General features: G+C 40.7%; 1 protein-coding gene and 1 pseudogene across 1 annotated transcript in view; one reads left to right on the top strand and one right to left on the bottom strand.

The window, feature by feature from the left end:
- Positions 1-14,369, top strand: part of ADGRG4 (adhesion G protein-coupled receptor G4) — a 100,588-nt gene that overhangs the window by 68,611 nt on the left and 17,608 nt on the right. The window contains exons 13-16 of the mRNA XM_077888143.1: positions 4,361-4,480; positions 8,423-8,468; positions 10,023-10,126; positions 12,032-12,153. Coding sequence (XP_077744269.1) covers positions 4,361-4,480; positions 8,423-8,468; positions 10,023-10,126; positions 12,032-12,153 — 392 coding nt within the window. The remainder of the gene's footprint in view (positions 1-4,360; positions 4,481-8,422; positions 8,469-10,022; positions 10,127-12,031; positions 12,154-14,369) is intronic.
- Positions 6,774-7,586, bottom strand: LOC144308220 (protein SET-like; annotated as a pseudogene).

The raw sequence follows: 14,369 nt of genomic DNA, 5'->3' as shown, positions 1-14,369 counted from the left end.
GCCTAGCATGTAATAAGCACCAGGTACCTGTTTGCATTACTATTATTATTTGCTTATTTGGGGGCTCTGCCTAATAAAAGATTCATTTATTCGGCCCACTCTGTCCCATCTAGCTGTGGGGAAGACAGCAGTCAGAGCTAGCATGAAATGGTCGATGATCACTATTAATTGTTAAGGTTCACAGTTTATTATCTCATTTACTTATGAGAAACCTTGACTCAGAGAGTGCTGTGGTCTGAATGTCTGTGTCCCTCAGAATTCATGCACTGACACCCTAACCCTCAAGATGATGGTATTAGGAGGTGGAGGCTTTGGGAGGAGATGAGGTCATGCGAGTGGAGCCATCATAATGGGATGAGTGCCCTTATGCAAGAGGCCCCAGACAGCTTGCTTGACTTTTCCTCCATGTGAGGACATGGCAAGAAGATGCCATCTATGAATCAGAAAGCAAACCTTCACCAGAACCTGACCATGTAGGCACTCTGATCTTGGACTTCCAACCCTCAGAGCTGTGACAAATTTCTGTTACTTATAAGCCACTCAAGATGATTTTTTGTTCTAACAGCTCGAGTGAACTAAGACAAAGAAGCTAAGTGATTTTGCTCAAGGCTATACAGCTAGGAAGTGGCATAACCAGTAATCAAATCAAAGCTGTCTGACTCCATAGTTCAAGTATCTAAGAGGTCCATACATTAACAGCTATGTGTGTTTTCATTTTCTAGAGAGGCTATCCAAAGGAAGGAATTTATAATGGTCAAATATTCAGTTATTGCAGGGAGATTGCAAAGGGCCAACTTAAATATGCCACATACCACCTCAAATATAATACATTGTTTCCAGTTATATCTGCAGGATGTTTTTTTTTTCTCCTGGAGTTCCCTAGTGGCTCCCCTTTCTATGTACATTATATTTGTTCCTGTGGGTTTAGCTTAAATCCCACCCAGAAAGCCTGCCTGGAGTTCATGAGCCCCTGCTTTCATCCCCACCCCCTGCTTGCATTCTTGTCTTACATTTCCACCTAGTTTCTAGTCTGGTTTCCCTAAGTAGATTGTGGTGGATGTCATGGGTCAGGCATGTTTTATTTTCATGGCACAGGTACCTGACGTGTTTTCAGTAGATACATATTTATTAAGCCTTGTACTTAAGTGAAAATAAATTGGTTATAACTGGGACAAGACAGTGAACAAAAATTTTAACAAAAATTAAGAATGTGGTTCATAGCACTCTGACCCTTTTGGTAAACTTGAAATTTCTCTGTATCATCTGGCATGCCATTATTTTTGTCTTAATTTCTCTCTTTTCTTTAGAAGGCTGTGCTGTCTCATAGAATAAAAGATAAACTTGTTTTGCATAGATTTCACACCTAATAAGTAATTTTTATTCACTAACATTTTCCATTGAAGGGGATTAAAGATATTTGCCAAAATTAGCCTACGGACGTCATAGTGCCAGATAATGGATTAGAAGTAGCCTGCCATCACATTCAGAACGGGAAGGGCCCTTGTAGCTCATAGTTACCAGTGAAGATATTGAGACTCAGAAAGGGGAAGGGACTTGCTAGAGGTGACACAATTTATTTATTCAGTCATACAGTTATTACTCAGGCAGCAAATACTTATCAAAATCCTGCTATGTGTCCTGTGTGGTGCTGGGTGATGGGGGTATAACAGTGAACAAGACAGACATAGTGTGGGCCCCTCATGTAACTTACAGTCTGGTGGAGGAGAACAGAAACCCACATATCCTAACTTTGAAGGGCATGACCTGAGCTTGGGTCCTGTGCCACTGATTGTTGGGGAGGGAATACTTATAAGTGATGCCATCCTCTAACTACCTTTTCCCCTAAGTCCCAAGTCTCATAGCCTTGCTTTCATGCTGCATCTTCCAACATCTTTTGATCAAAATCTTAACTGCTATCGCAACATACTACTTTAAAAAGTGTTGATAAGGGGCACCTGGCTGGTTTGGTCAGTGGAGTGTGCAACCCTTGATCTCAAGATTGTGAGTTCCAGTGCCACCTTGGGTGTAGAGATTGCTTAAAAACAAAATCTTTAAGAAAAAGTTGTTGATAAGACACCATTACTGGAAAACGCATACCTCCTCCTCCACCAGTGGCAGTTCTCTAGGAGAAGGACAAAGCATTAAGCAAGTACAACATGGCATAGGGGCTCTGGGAGCATAGACGAGGGCACCCATTCTTGTCTGGGAGGTCAGGAAAGGCCTAGAGAGGTGTCTGCTGAAACCCAAGGTTGAGTAGAAGCTAGGAGATGAAAAGGGGCAAGGATGGAGGAGTGCTTCAGGCAAAGGGAACAGCTTCTCTAAAAGGTCCAGAAGCAAAACAGGTAAAACTTAAGCCTTGAGCCAAAGAGTAGAAGAGTGAGAAATGACATAGCTCCTTTTTCTGCATGGCCGCCATTTTGTAAGAAAACCAGAAGACAGATTAAGTCCTGGGTGGCTGTGTGTTTCCCCTCTTTTGGCATTTCCACTCCAGAAAACTGTTATCTCTTAGACTAAGTTGAAAGGTTTGTTAGATATCACCTGGTCCACTTTTCTTCCCGTTGTCAGTGTACCAGAGAGAGGAAGAGACTTTCAAGGAACAAGAGGGCTTGGGCTAGCACTTGGTCTTTTGATGGTCAGCCAGGGCCCTTGCCACCATATTGTGTTGTAGATCCACCTCTGCATGAGGCTACCACAGGGAAAATGCTCTGGGAAGGCAGTATTGAACAAACAGGCTGGTTTTAGATAAACAGAGCTGGTCAAGAACAGGAAGTAAGTAGCTTCCTAGTGGAGCCCCAGGCTGTGTTCACAATTACCCAGTTCTCAGTGGCTTCAGGACTCAGGAATATGGGTACTTGGCATCTCCTGAAAGTGGCCCGGCAGGCTCTCCAAGGGACATCATCTGGGCTTACCTCATCTAGGCTTTCTTGGCAAGTCCTCAGAGGACTTTCTTCCCATCCCTCCTGTCTTCACCTATTGCCTCTTCATGTGTGCCCCAGCAGAGGCAGTCTCCCAGCTGCCTCGCACCCCCTGGGGCCTTGGCCTGTAGCACTTTGGCTCTGTGAATTAGCAAGGTCCACATCCCAACAGCCACATTCTTTCTTTTTTCTTTTTTTTTAATAAAATAATTTTTATTGGTGTTCAATTTACCAACATACAGAATAACACCCAGTGCTTATCCCATCAAGTGTCCCCCTCAGTGCCCGTCACCCATTCACCCCCACCCCCCGCCCTCCTCCCCTTCCACCACCCCTAGTTCGTTTCCCAGAGTTAGGAGTCTTTATGTTCTGTCTCCCTTTCTGATATTTCCCACACATTTCTTCTCCCTTCCCTTCTATTCTTTTTCACTATTATTTATATTCCCCAAATGAATGAGAACATACACTGTTTGTCCTTCTCCAACAGCCACATTCTACTTGATCTCCTTTGAATCAACATTTATTAGGCATCCCTGCCCCATCATGCACTAGCTGTTTGATCTTTGTCCGAGCCTTACAGCCTCCCCGACCCTTGGTTTATTCGGAAAATGTCTATATTGTTTCAGGGAGGACTGAAGATAGTGCATGTGGAAATCATTTAACAATGTAACTGGCTCATTTTGGGTGTAAGACAAAGTATGTGCTGTATGTCAGGCCATGCAGGGGACATGAGGCCACAAATGCCTCTGCTCTGACCTCACAATTCATGGTCCCCTAGGGAGGAGATGATGGTCCTCAGGAACCTATTTCAAGATGGATGTTTATCAACCTGCTTCCACCTTCAGGGAGGATGAAATGGGGTGGCTTAGAACTAACCCACGATGAATTTATGTTTCTTATGAGGAGGGGCCTCTTACAAGTAAGTAAGGATAGTTTGAGGTTAGAACTAAGGTAAATTGTGAAATGTCAGGGTTCAGGGTTACGAAAGTAGGGGATAGTTTTACTTTGTTGTAGTGTGCTCCTGAGTAGCAAGTAACGACCAAGTTGTAGCAACAAAGGCTACAACTGGGTACATATATGGTTGTAGGGCTGGGATTAGTGCATTGTTCTAGCTTGGTAGAATTGAGACCTTATGTGAAGACAGGAGGTAAGCCAAATGGCCTCTAAAAACTTCTTCTCAGAGGCTCCTGGCTGGCTCAGTCAGTAGAGCACGCAACCCCTGATCTCAGGGTCATGAGTTTGAGCCCTACGCTGGGTGTGGAGTTTACTTAAAAAGAAATAAAATCTTAAAAATAAATACAAATAACATTTCTTCTCAGCTTGTGATTTGATTTTCCATATTTCTGTACTTCCTGCCATACATTAGTAATTCTGAACTGATTATTGACATGCAAGGAATTGGAAATTTAGGATTTGAACTCCTCTTCCTTATGTTTCATCCACAGACCAGAAATGTCACAAAAGCATTAAGCACCTTCGTTGTGAGTGCCAGCATTTCAGATACATCCATTCAAAACTTGGCTGAGCCAGTGGTAATCACTCTGCAGCATGTTGAAGGAAACCAGGTAACATACCCATTTTCATCTCAGAACAGGAAGGCCTCTGAACTCCTCCTTGAACTTCCTGTTAAAAATAAGGGGCTAGTTAACAGATGTGATTCCAAGACTTGAAGAAGATTGTCCCATTCTAGGCAGTAGAGGTGTGTTGTAGTTGAGGCCTTCTAGAAATAATGCCATTGCTTCAAGGGGTAACTAATGGTGGGCTTCTAGCACTGTTACAGATTGGCACAGGAGTGACTAGGGCAGGTGGGTCTTTTGGTTGTCCCATCACACTAAGTGATATTTAAATTCCATTTGTTTTTGAGTGAGGCAAACAATTTAAAATAATTGAACATTTTGATCCTTTTGAATTGCCACAAAGAACATTAAAATATGTATTAATTATCACCAAAGAATTAAAACCATAGTCATATGGCATAACATACGGTATATATTACTAAATGATCAAATTTAGCTGTAATATAAGAATGAACTACTATTCCATTATTTGATGTTAATGTATGTCCAGTGTGAAGTCTTAATAGCTTCCTTCATTCCCAATATAAAAGACCATATGGTACAGCATATTTTTCACAGGTCTTAATTCTAGGAGGGAAGAAGGAAGAGTGTGAGAGGGATGTAAGAAAAAACATGTTAGAAAATGAATGAAACATGTTAGATGGCTAAGATCTCTCAGTTCCAGCAAGGGCCTTGGCTTTCCAAGCATATCCCCCAACAACCAATTTCTCATGCTTCCAGTTCCCTGGAGGTTGTAGGAGCTGGTGAGGCCCCAGGAATGCTCACTAGGCCTAGTGAGCAAGCAACTCAACTTTACATCCATAAGGCCGGATCTCAGCTGTGAGCCCCAAATACCAAAGTTCTGCAAAGAACACCTGCCTACATTGGACCTGCATGGACCATCCACAGCCTCCTTCTGGGCTTTACACCAAGAGGGTGTGGCAAATTCCAATGTTGCCAAATATTTATGTGTGTGTGTGTGTGTGTGTGTGTATACATTTAGTTTTATTGTAACAAAGCAACTTATACACCTTTTTAAAAAGATTCCATTTATTTGACAGAGAGAAAGCAAGAGAGCACAGGCAGGGCGGGGGGCAGAGGGAAAAGGATAAGCAGGTTCCTCACTGAGCAGGGACCTGATGCAGGACTCCAGGACCCTGGGATCATGACTTGAGCCACCTAGGCACCCCAACGTGTATACTTTTAACATTTAAAACAGAATCAAGTGGACCTGGGTGGTTCAAGTCGTTTAAGCATCTGCCTTCGGCTCAGGTCATGATCTCAGGGTCCTGGGATCGAGCCCCACCTTGGGGTCCCTGTTCAAGGGGGGAGTCTGCTTCTCCCTCTGCCTCTGCCCCTCTCCCTGTTCATGCTCTCTCTCTCAAATAAATAAATAAAATCTTAAAAACAAACACACAAAAACCCTGAGCATCATCTTTCCTTTCCAGTGAAATAAAATTTAGGAATAAATAGGAACAAAGTTACAATAGAGAATGTCAATTCCAAATATGATCGCACAGGTACTGCTGATTCTCCCATCGAGTGGCAGGGCTCAAGTCACCATTAGGAGAGAATTTTATTTTAAAAGTGTCTTCTTAAACTGCAAAGATGTCCATTAAACATCACAATTAAACATGCCAAAAGAGAAGCCATCTTGTCAAAATGCCCACTTGACCCACCCAAACATCTCAAATCCACCCTTTGCTGACCTTCTATAACCCCATTTAAAAAAATATTTAATTTATTTATTCATGAGAGACACAGAGATAGAGGCAGAGACATAGGCAGAGGGAGAAGCAGGCTCCACATGAGGACCCTGATGCAGGACTCGATCCCAGGACCCCGGGATCATGACCTGAGCCAAAGGCAGATGCTCAACCACTGAGCCACCCAAGAGCCCCCCAGAACCCCATTTTTAAGTTTTTTTCTTTTCCTTAACCAAGAGAAAGTAGACAGATGCATGTTGGTTAGTGCTAACTGTCCATATTCACATAGAGATGCAGTGTAATCTCTGAGCCTGATATCCAGAGAAAGGAGAAAAACTAAAACTCTATGCACTACTGCACAGTAGCCTTGCACCCTCCAGCTTTCAGCAGAGCTAAGGGAGCAGAAGAGTTCCTTTTTTCCCCCCACAGAGTACAGTGGTGTTGATTCCAGAAAGTTCTTGTTGAGACAGGAAGGAATAAAAATGAATTTGGAACAGAAAGGGTAGAGATTCTTTTCCCACTGCATCCTGCTCTGGACATTTCCCCCCAAAATAAGTTGAGAACCTTGGTATAGAGGGAGAGAAAAGAGACTTGAGAAAACAGAGCGAATGAGCACAAAAAGAGGGGAGAAAAAGACTGCAACTTGCTGCCAAGGACTGTAGAACATTTAAAAAGGAAGTTTGAAATTCATTGGTGTTCCATTACTCAGCTTCTCCTTCCTCTTCAGTATCTTTCAATCCTTTTTCATTATCTTCTCCTTCCCCCCTTCATCGTCCATATGGGGAACCAAGTTGTAGGGTCAGGGATTTGGCCAAATAACATCTTTGATGACCTCTGCTGGTTCATTTGCACCTGCATCAGAATGGTCAGGAAACCAGGTGAAGAAGCTCTCTGGTTCCTCCTGCTGTCTCTTCCTGCTGGCTCTATTCTGCATTTGCCTTGAATGTTTCATCAAATCCTTTCTGGATTTCCATTTGATTTCACTGGGTTTGGAAGATGAATCACCACTCGTTCGGATGAAATTCTTTGGAGAAAACTTTATTTTTGAAGTACGGGTTTTCATCAAAATAAAAATCTATTCTGTAACCTGAGTTAATACCTTCAAATTCTGTTTCTTCAACTCTTGCCAAAGAACACAGCGTCTCTTCATCCTCCTCCCCAAGCAGTGCAGACACTTGTGGATGGTTGACGAGTGTTGTTACCCCAAAATCTGGGATTTGGGCCATCAGTTCTGACCTCTTCTGAAAAAAAAAAAAAAGGTTGGTGGAGTGTGTTGTATTTCTGTTCTACTTTCAAAATCTCCTCACTGACTTGTTCATTAAGTCTATTTCATTTTGTGCTTCATCCATATGTTCAATCACTTCTTGCTGCTCTTTTCCTCCTTTCAGCAAGAGCTGAGAGGTCAACATCTCCCTGGCTTAGAGGCAGGAGGCAGACTCTGTTTCTTTGAGTCAGGAGTAAAGATGGACATTTGGGGGCCATGCTGTGAGGAAAATCCACAGAAGGGAAGATGTACTTCTGGAAGAAGCTCCAATTACTTTGATGTTACCAAATATTTAATTAATTAATTAATTTGTTTTTTATTTATTTTTAAGATTTTATTTATTTATTTGAGAGAGAGAGACAGTATGAGCATGAAGGACGGTGGGAGGGGGGCAGCCCTGGTGGCTTAGTGGTTGGGCAGCCCTGGTGGCTTAGCGGTTTGGCATCGCCTTCAGCCCAGGGCGTGATCCTGGAGACCTGGGATTGAGTCCCACATCAGGCTTCCTGCATGGGGCCTGCTTCTCCCTCTGCCTCTCTTTCTCTCTGTGTCTCTTGTGAATAAATAAATAAATAAATAAAATCTTTTTTTAATATAAAGGAGGGTGGGAAGGAAAGACAGAGGGAGAACCAGACTCCCTGCTGAGCAGGAAGCCCGATGCGGGGCTGGATCCCAGGACTCTGGGAGTATGACTTGGGCCAAAGGCAGACAACCAACTGAGCCACCCAGGTGCCCCTGTTACCAAATATTTTAAAGAACACATAGTGGACTGCCATGCAGTAACAGGGTGTTTTCTCACTTATAAACCCCAAATCACTTGGATTAATCTTAAAATCAGCTCGCAAATGGTGTGTGCTGTGTGTGTGTGTGTGTGTGTGTCTGCTGTTTGTAAAAACATTGAGAAGAAAACACTTGTGTGTAGTTGTCATTGTGTGGTCATGGTCACGAGGAGAGGCATTTACCTCTGATTTTTCTTTTTTCTAGAGTTATGATCAAGTACACTGTGCCTTTTGGGATTTTGGGAGTAAGAGTAAGTATTTCTTTTAGCAAGCTTTGTGTTCAGTTTTCAATGATACTTTGCCCCTCCCCATTTTCCTAGTACATATCAAGAATAAGGTAATTTGGAAGACCCAGTGCAGAGTAGCCTTGAGCTGTTTGAAGCAAGTTGAGAAATGAACACCAGGCATTTCATCTGTGTTTTCCCGTGGAGATTTGCAACATCTACTATCTTTTTCCTTTTTTCCCTCATCTCTTCTAGACTGACTGTGTGATCTTGTAAACGACTACATTTACTCTCTTGGGGACCCAAATTTTTTGAGGGGATAAGACTTCCTGGTTGGTCTCAAAGGGCCCTTCCTGCTTGGTTAAGTATGAGTCTTTGGGGACAGCAAGAGAAGAGGTTAGGGACAGGGATTGCTAACTGGGTTCCTCTTAGGTTTGCCTTCTCCATTGGAATATCCAGGGATATTGCCAAATTTCAAAGTATTCCCACCTAGAATCCCTGGAATGCCAGGAGTGGCTATGTGCCCCTCTGCCTGGGAACTTTTCCCTTTCCAGTATCCTCGAAATTCTGGGAGGAAAAGGAACTTATCCTTCTCTTTGACTCCCTGGGATGTAGGACTACTACTCTTTCCCTACAACAGAGAGATAGCATGCCCTTTTCTGGTCCTCTCCAAGTCTCCCAGGATAAGATTACTGTAAAATGATGAGCCTTGTCACTTGACAGCCTCAATAAATTGATTCACCTGCTCATCAATGTCAGTGGCCAGATTTCCCAAGTCACCCTTTGCCCCCACCATCTGTCCATGGATCCAGAACCTCTGGAATCTATGGAGTTATCCTGGGTGGACCAATTTTGACCACATTCATCCACCTGCTTTATGATAACTTCTCTAGTCTAGTGCTACCCTGGAGATTCTATTCTAGATGTGGTCTAAAATCTAAGGTCTACAGGTTACAGGGAGATATGAAAGTTGGTTTTAGAATCCTGAACAAATGCAGGAGAGAGAAACTAGGCAAGTGTCAAGTAAACAAGAGACTTTAATTGGCCCTAAGGAATGACAGACAGACCATGATCTGGCTTGAACTAGTTGTTTCAGATGTTTATTCCAGGGCCACCAAGTGGGTCCAAATGTCAGCCTATATTCCATAGTTTATGTCCTTCAGAAAGTTCTAGATCCACCTGTTCTTATTTGTGCTGCTTAAGAAAATAATCCTCACCCTGTCACTTCAGCATGGTGGCAGGACTATTGTTCATGATTAGAGTCTGTCGTACACTTGATCTTAGCCAAAAGGCTGAGAAGTGATGATTAGAGTCTGTCCTAATCTTAGAAGGAATCTGTAGAATTTCCCCATGCAGGAACAGGAAGTGAGAGCTACAGAAGGTATGCCATGCACAAAGTCCCCAAAAAGTCAATTTCACCTATTAGGCTTAATTTTATTTCAATGTTCAACTATACTTCTATCTTGCTCTCTTAACAAAGCATACTAATTATAACACACGCTCGGAAGGTGCATATAATGAAAAGTTAAACATTTCTGAGAAAAACAAAATTGCTTTAAAATTCCCTTCTGTCTCCTGCAGATGGGCAAGGTGGATGGAATTCATCAGGCTGTAAAGTAAAGGAAACAAATGAAAATCACACAATCTGTCAGTGTGACCACCTCACCCATTTTGGAGTCTTATTGGTAAGTTGTCCCTTAACCATTCCTTGATAGAATTTGGGCAAATTTTATTAGATTACAGACCAGAAATACATGCATGAACTGTTGTGGAAAAGTGGCATGTGAGCAGGAAACAGCTCCTTCTTTGTTCATCCAACGTAGAGCAGATTGAAATAAATATTTATTTTTCTCCTTATAAAAGTAATTCTTACTCCCCAAAATTCAAACATTACAGAAAATGTCCCTATAATCCCCCACCCAAGAGATCGCTGTCTTTAACACCTTTATGTAAATTCTTTCACATTCTTTTCCTATATGTATATTAATACATGAATATGTTTTTGTTTTATAAAAACGAGATCAAATTATTCACACTGTTTACCAGTTGCTTTGCACTAACAATGTAATGGGACACCTTTCAGGCAAATACATATCCATCTACTTCAATTTTCAAAATACCTTTATAGAATTCTCTTGTGTGGATTTAACACAATGAATTTAACCAATCCCCTATACGCAGGCATTTTAGTTGTTATTGTTTTTCTCCATTATGAACAATGCTGTAATACACATTTTTTTTCATGACTCTTCTAACACTGGTGTAACTATTTCTGTAGGATAAATTAATGGAAGCAGAGTTTCTGGGTCAAAGAGTATGGTCACTAAATATTTTAATTGTCAGATTGCAGTGTAAGAAAGATATATTTTTAAAATTCTTGCAGTACTTAACCAAACAAGAGTCAGATCATCAATTCTCGTATTCAGGCTTAGAGCTTCAGTCATTGTTAGTTAACTCTTCCATCTCTTTAGTGGTCTATAGCCTTCCCTAACACGAGGAGTTGCTGAGTTTTCCTTCAAAATTGCTCTCAAAGGGGCACCTGGCTGAAGAACACTTCAGTCAGAAGAACACCTGACTCTTGATCTTGGGGTCAGGAGTTCAAGCTCCATGTTGGGCACAAGGTTTACTTAGAAAGAAAGAAAGAAAGAAAACGGCTTTCAAATGTGTTACTTCTTTTCTACCTCTCTCCAAGTACTTTCTTAGTTGTCTTGAGTTACTTTAATATATATACTCTATACTGTCATCTGAATGTGTTGTGCACAAGTTGTTTCTCCTACTCATGGTAAGCTTGGCATTGTTGATATTCTGAACCAAATAATTTTTTGTTGTAGGGGACTGTTCTGTGCATTACAGGATGTTTAGCAGCATCCCCGGCCTCTCTACCCACTAGATGCCAGTAGCACCTTCCCCAGTAGTGACAACCAAAAATGTCTCCAGACAGTACCAATGTCCCAGGGGGAGACATTGCCTCCAGTTGAGAACTACCAGGGTAGACCAGTGCTTCTTAGCCTTTTAGAATTCATGAATCTCTATAACTATCTGAGGGAAGCTATAGACCTTCTCCCCAGAACAATGCACACAAATATTCAAATGATTTTGTATCCCATTTCAGGTCTTTTATGGTCCACAGGTTAAGAAATTTGGGGATTATGTAATCTCTAAGGTCCATTTTGTCTCTTAATTTTATGAAAGTTATTTAAGACCTAAGGAAAAGGAAAAAAATTTTGATGTTCTGTGAAGTGTTTTAGGACGCTTAGTTCAAATAATAATTCACTCTGCATCCCAAATTCACATCTATTAGTTTGGTTATATTTTAAGTGTGGAACATGTTTATGACAATAAAGCCAAGGACTAAATGTTCTTCTAGTGCTGTTGATGGCTCTCCATGACCTGTACACAGTAAGTTGCACTAGGCATATTCAACAAACAATATACAGTCTTACTGTATATTCATCTGCATAGTCTGGCTTTAAAAGACCTATAGCAGAGATGTTATATATATCCTGAGGACCTCCTATTGTGAGCCCTGGAAGTGTTTTACCATGAACTTGTCTGGCAAATGTATAAAATACCACATTTGCATTTCCTAGGATTTATCCAGGTCTGCAGTGGATGCAGTGAATGAACAGATATTAGTGCTTATAACATACATTGGATGTGGAATCTCCTCCATTTTCCTGGGAGTTGCAATGGTGACATACATAGCTTTTCAGTAAGTTGATAAAGTCTTGCTCTGAGTAGGTTTAATTCGGTTTGATGGATGCTGTTGTCATTGTAACCTGTTAATTTAATAAAATGCTCTTATTCATCACAATAGGAAGAGGTCAAATCCATTAGATTATGAAGTGGACAGATTAAAAAAGAAACAACCAAGGCTCCTCTAAAAAAGAGAGAGAAAAAAAGACAGAGACTGTAATTGGATTTTTTAAAAGTGAGAGGGTTGTGGTATGGTAAGATTTCTCTAATGGGATACAAAACACTAACATAAATGAAAAAGTTGATAAATTAAACTTCATTGAAATAAAAAACTTTTTTCTCCAAAAGACACAATTAAGGTAGTGAAAAGGCAAACCATAAATTGGGAGAAGATAATTTCAATGCATGTATCTGACAAAGGACTTTTATGCATATATATATATATATACATATACATACACATACATATACACATACAAATGAAAAAGATAGACAATAAAATTAAAATTAGGCAAAGAATTTGAAAGGGATCTCACAAAAGAGGATATTCATGCCTAACCCTAATCCTTACCCAAATGGCTAATAACCATACAATAATGTTTGCAACATCATTACTTATCAGAGAAATGCTAATGAAAACCACAGTTAAATGTCTATGAACCTATCAGAATGGCTAAAATAAAAAATATTGACAAGAACAAGTGCCAACAAGGGTGTGGAACAACTGGAACACTTATACATTGGTGGTGGGAATGTAAAATAGCACAAATGCTTGAGAAATTTCTTTGGCAATACCTACCGAAGGTAGGTACATATCTAGCTATTGATTCAGAAATTTCACTATTAGACCAATACATATCTGGCTATTAACCCAGGAATTTCACTATTAGAGAGAAATGAGTACATGTGTCCACTGAAACATATATAACAAGAATATTCACAGCAGGTTCATTCATAATGGCTCCAATTTGGGAACAACCCCAATGTATATTAACAGTTGACTGGATGAATAAATTGTGGTATACTCATAAAATGGAATGCTTTGCAGCAGTAAAAAAGAATGGACTACTCCTGTACAGTGCAGAACATAACATCTAAATCACATAGATGTAGAATTGAACAAAAAGAAAGTCAGAAAAAGAGGAGAGCATACTGCATCGTTCCACTTATACAGAGTTCTAGGTACAGGCCAAACTAAATCTATGAGGACAAAAGCTAGAATATTGGTTACTTCTGTGTGTGTTGGCGAGGGGAGGTTATTGAATTGGGAAAAGATTGAAGGGGCCTTCTGAGATTCGAAAATATTCCCGCTAGAGAAGATATTGGCAAATGACATATCTGATAAAGGGTTAGTACCCAAGATATATAGAAACCTGGGGCACTGGCCTGGCTCAGTCGATGGAACACACGACTCTTGATCTCAGGGTCATGAGTTTGAGCCCCAGGTTGGAGGTAGAGATTGCTAAAAAAAATTAATAAATAAACTTTTTAAAAGTGTACAATTCAATAGTTTAAAAATGCATGTAAAAAGGTGATGAAACTCAACACCCCCAAAATCAGATAATCCAATTAAAAATGGGTAGAAGACATGAGCGGACATTTCTCTGAAGAAGATATATAGGTGGCCAACAGATACACAAAAAGATGCTCAACATCACTCATCATTGGGGAACTGCAAAGCAAAACTTCAATGAGCTATCACCTCACATCTGTCAGAATGACTAAAATCAAAAACACAAGAAACAAGTAGATCCAGCCCTGAGTCTGCTGAAGGAGTGATGACATAATGGTGGTGTCCAGAAAACTCTTTCCTTTCTTTTCCCCAAAATTAAAAAAGAAAAGGAAAAAGAAAAAAGGATGCTGCTTAGCTCAGAGAGGCTACTATTATTCCTGTTAGTGAAGGTCACTGTATTTAGGATACTCTGACTCCACCTGGAAAAAGGGTAGGGAGCTCAAAAAATCCAGTACATGTAAGATAGAAGGAGTAAGTTAATTTTATTTTTTTTATTTTTATTTTTTTAGGAGTAAGTTAATTTTAATAGGCACTTCTTTGATTTTGTAAAAAAGATTTATTTATTTATTTATTTATTTATTTATTTATTTATTTATTTTAAGCGGGGGGGGGGGGAAGGATCAGAGTGGGGAGGGAGAGAGAATCCTCAATCAGACTCCCTACTGTGTAGAGTCTTACTTGGAGCTCAATCTCATGACCTCAGCCAAAATCCACAGTCA

This window comes from Canis aureus, chromosome X (assembly GCF_053574225.1).
Source record: "Canis aureus isolate CA01 chromosome X, VMU_Caureus_v.1.0, whole genome shotgun sequence".
Taxonomy (NCBI): Eukaryota; Metazoa; Chordata; class Mammalia; order Carnivora; family Canidae; genus Canis; species Canis aureus.
The sequence above is the reverse complement of the archived record's forward strand: the minus strand, read 5'-3'. Positions and strand labels throughout refer to the sequence as shown.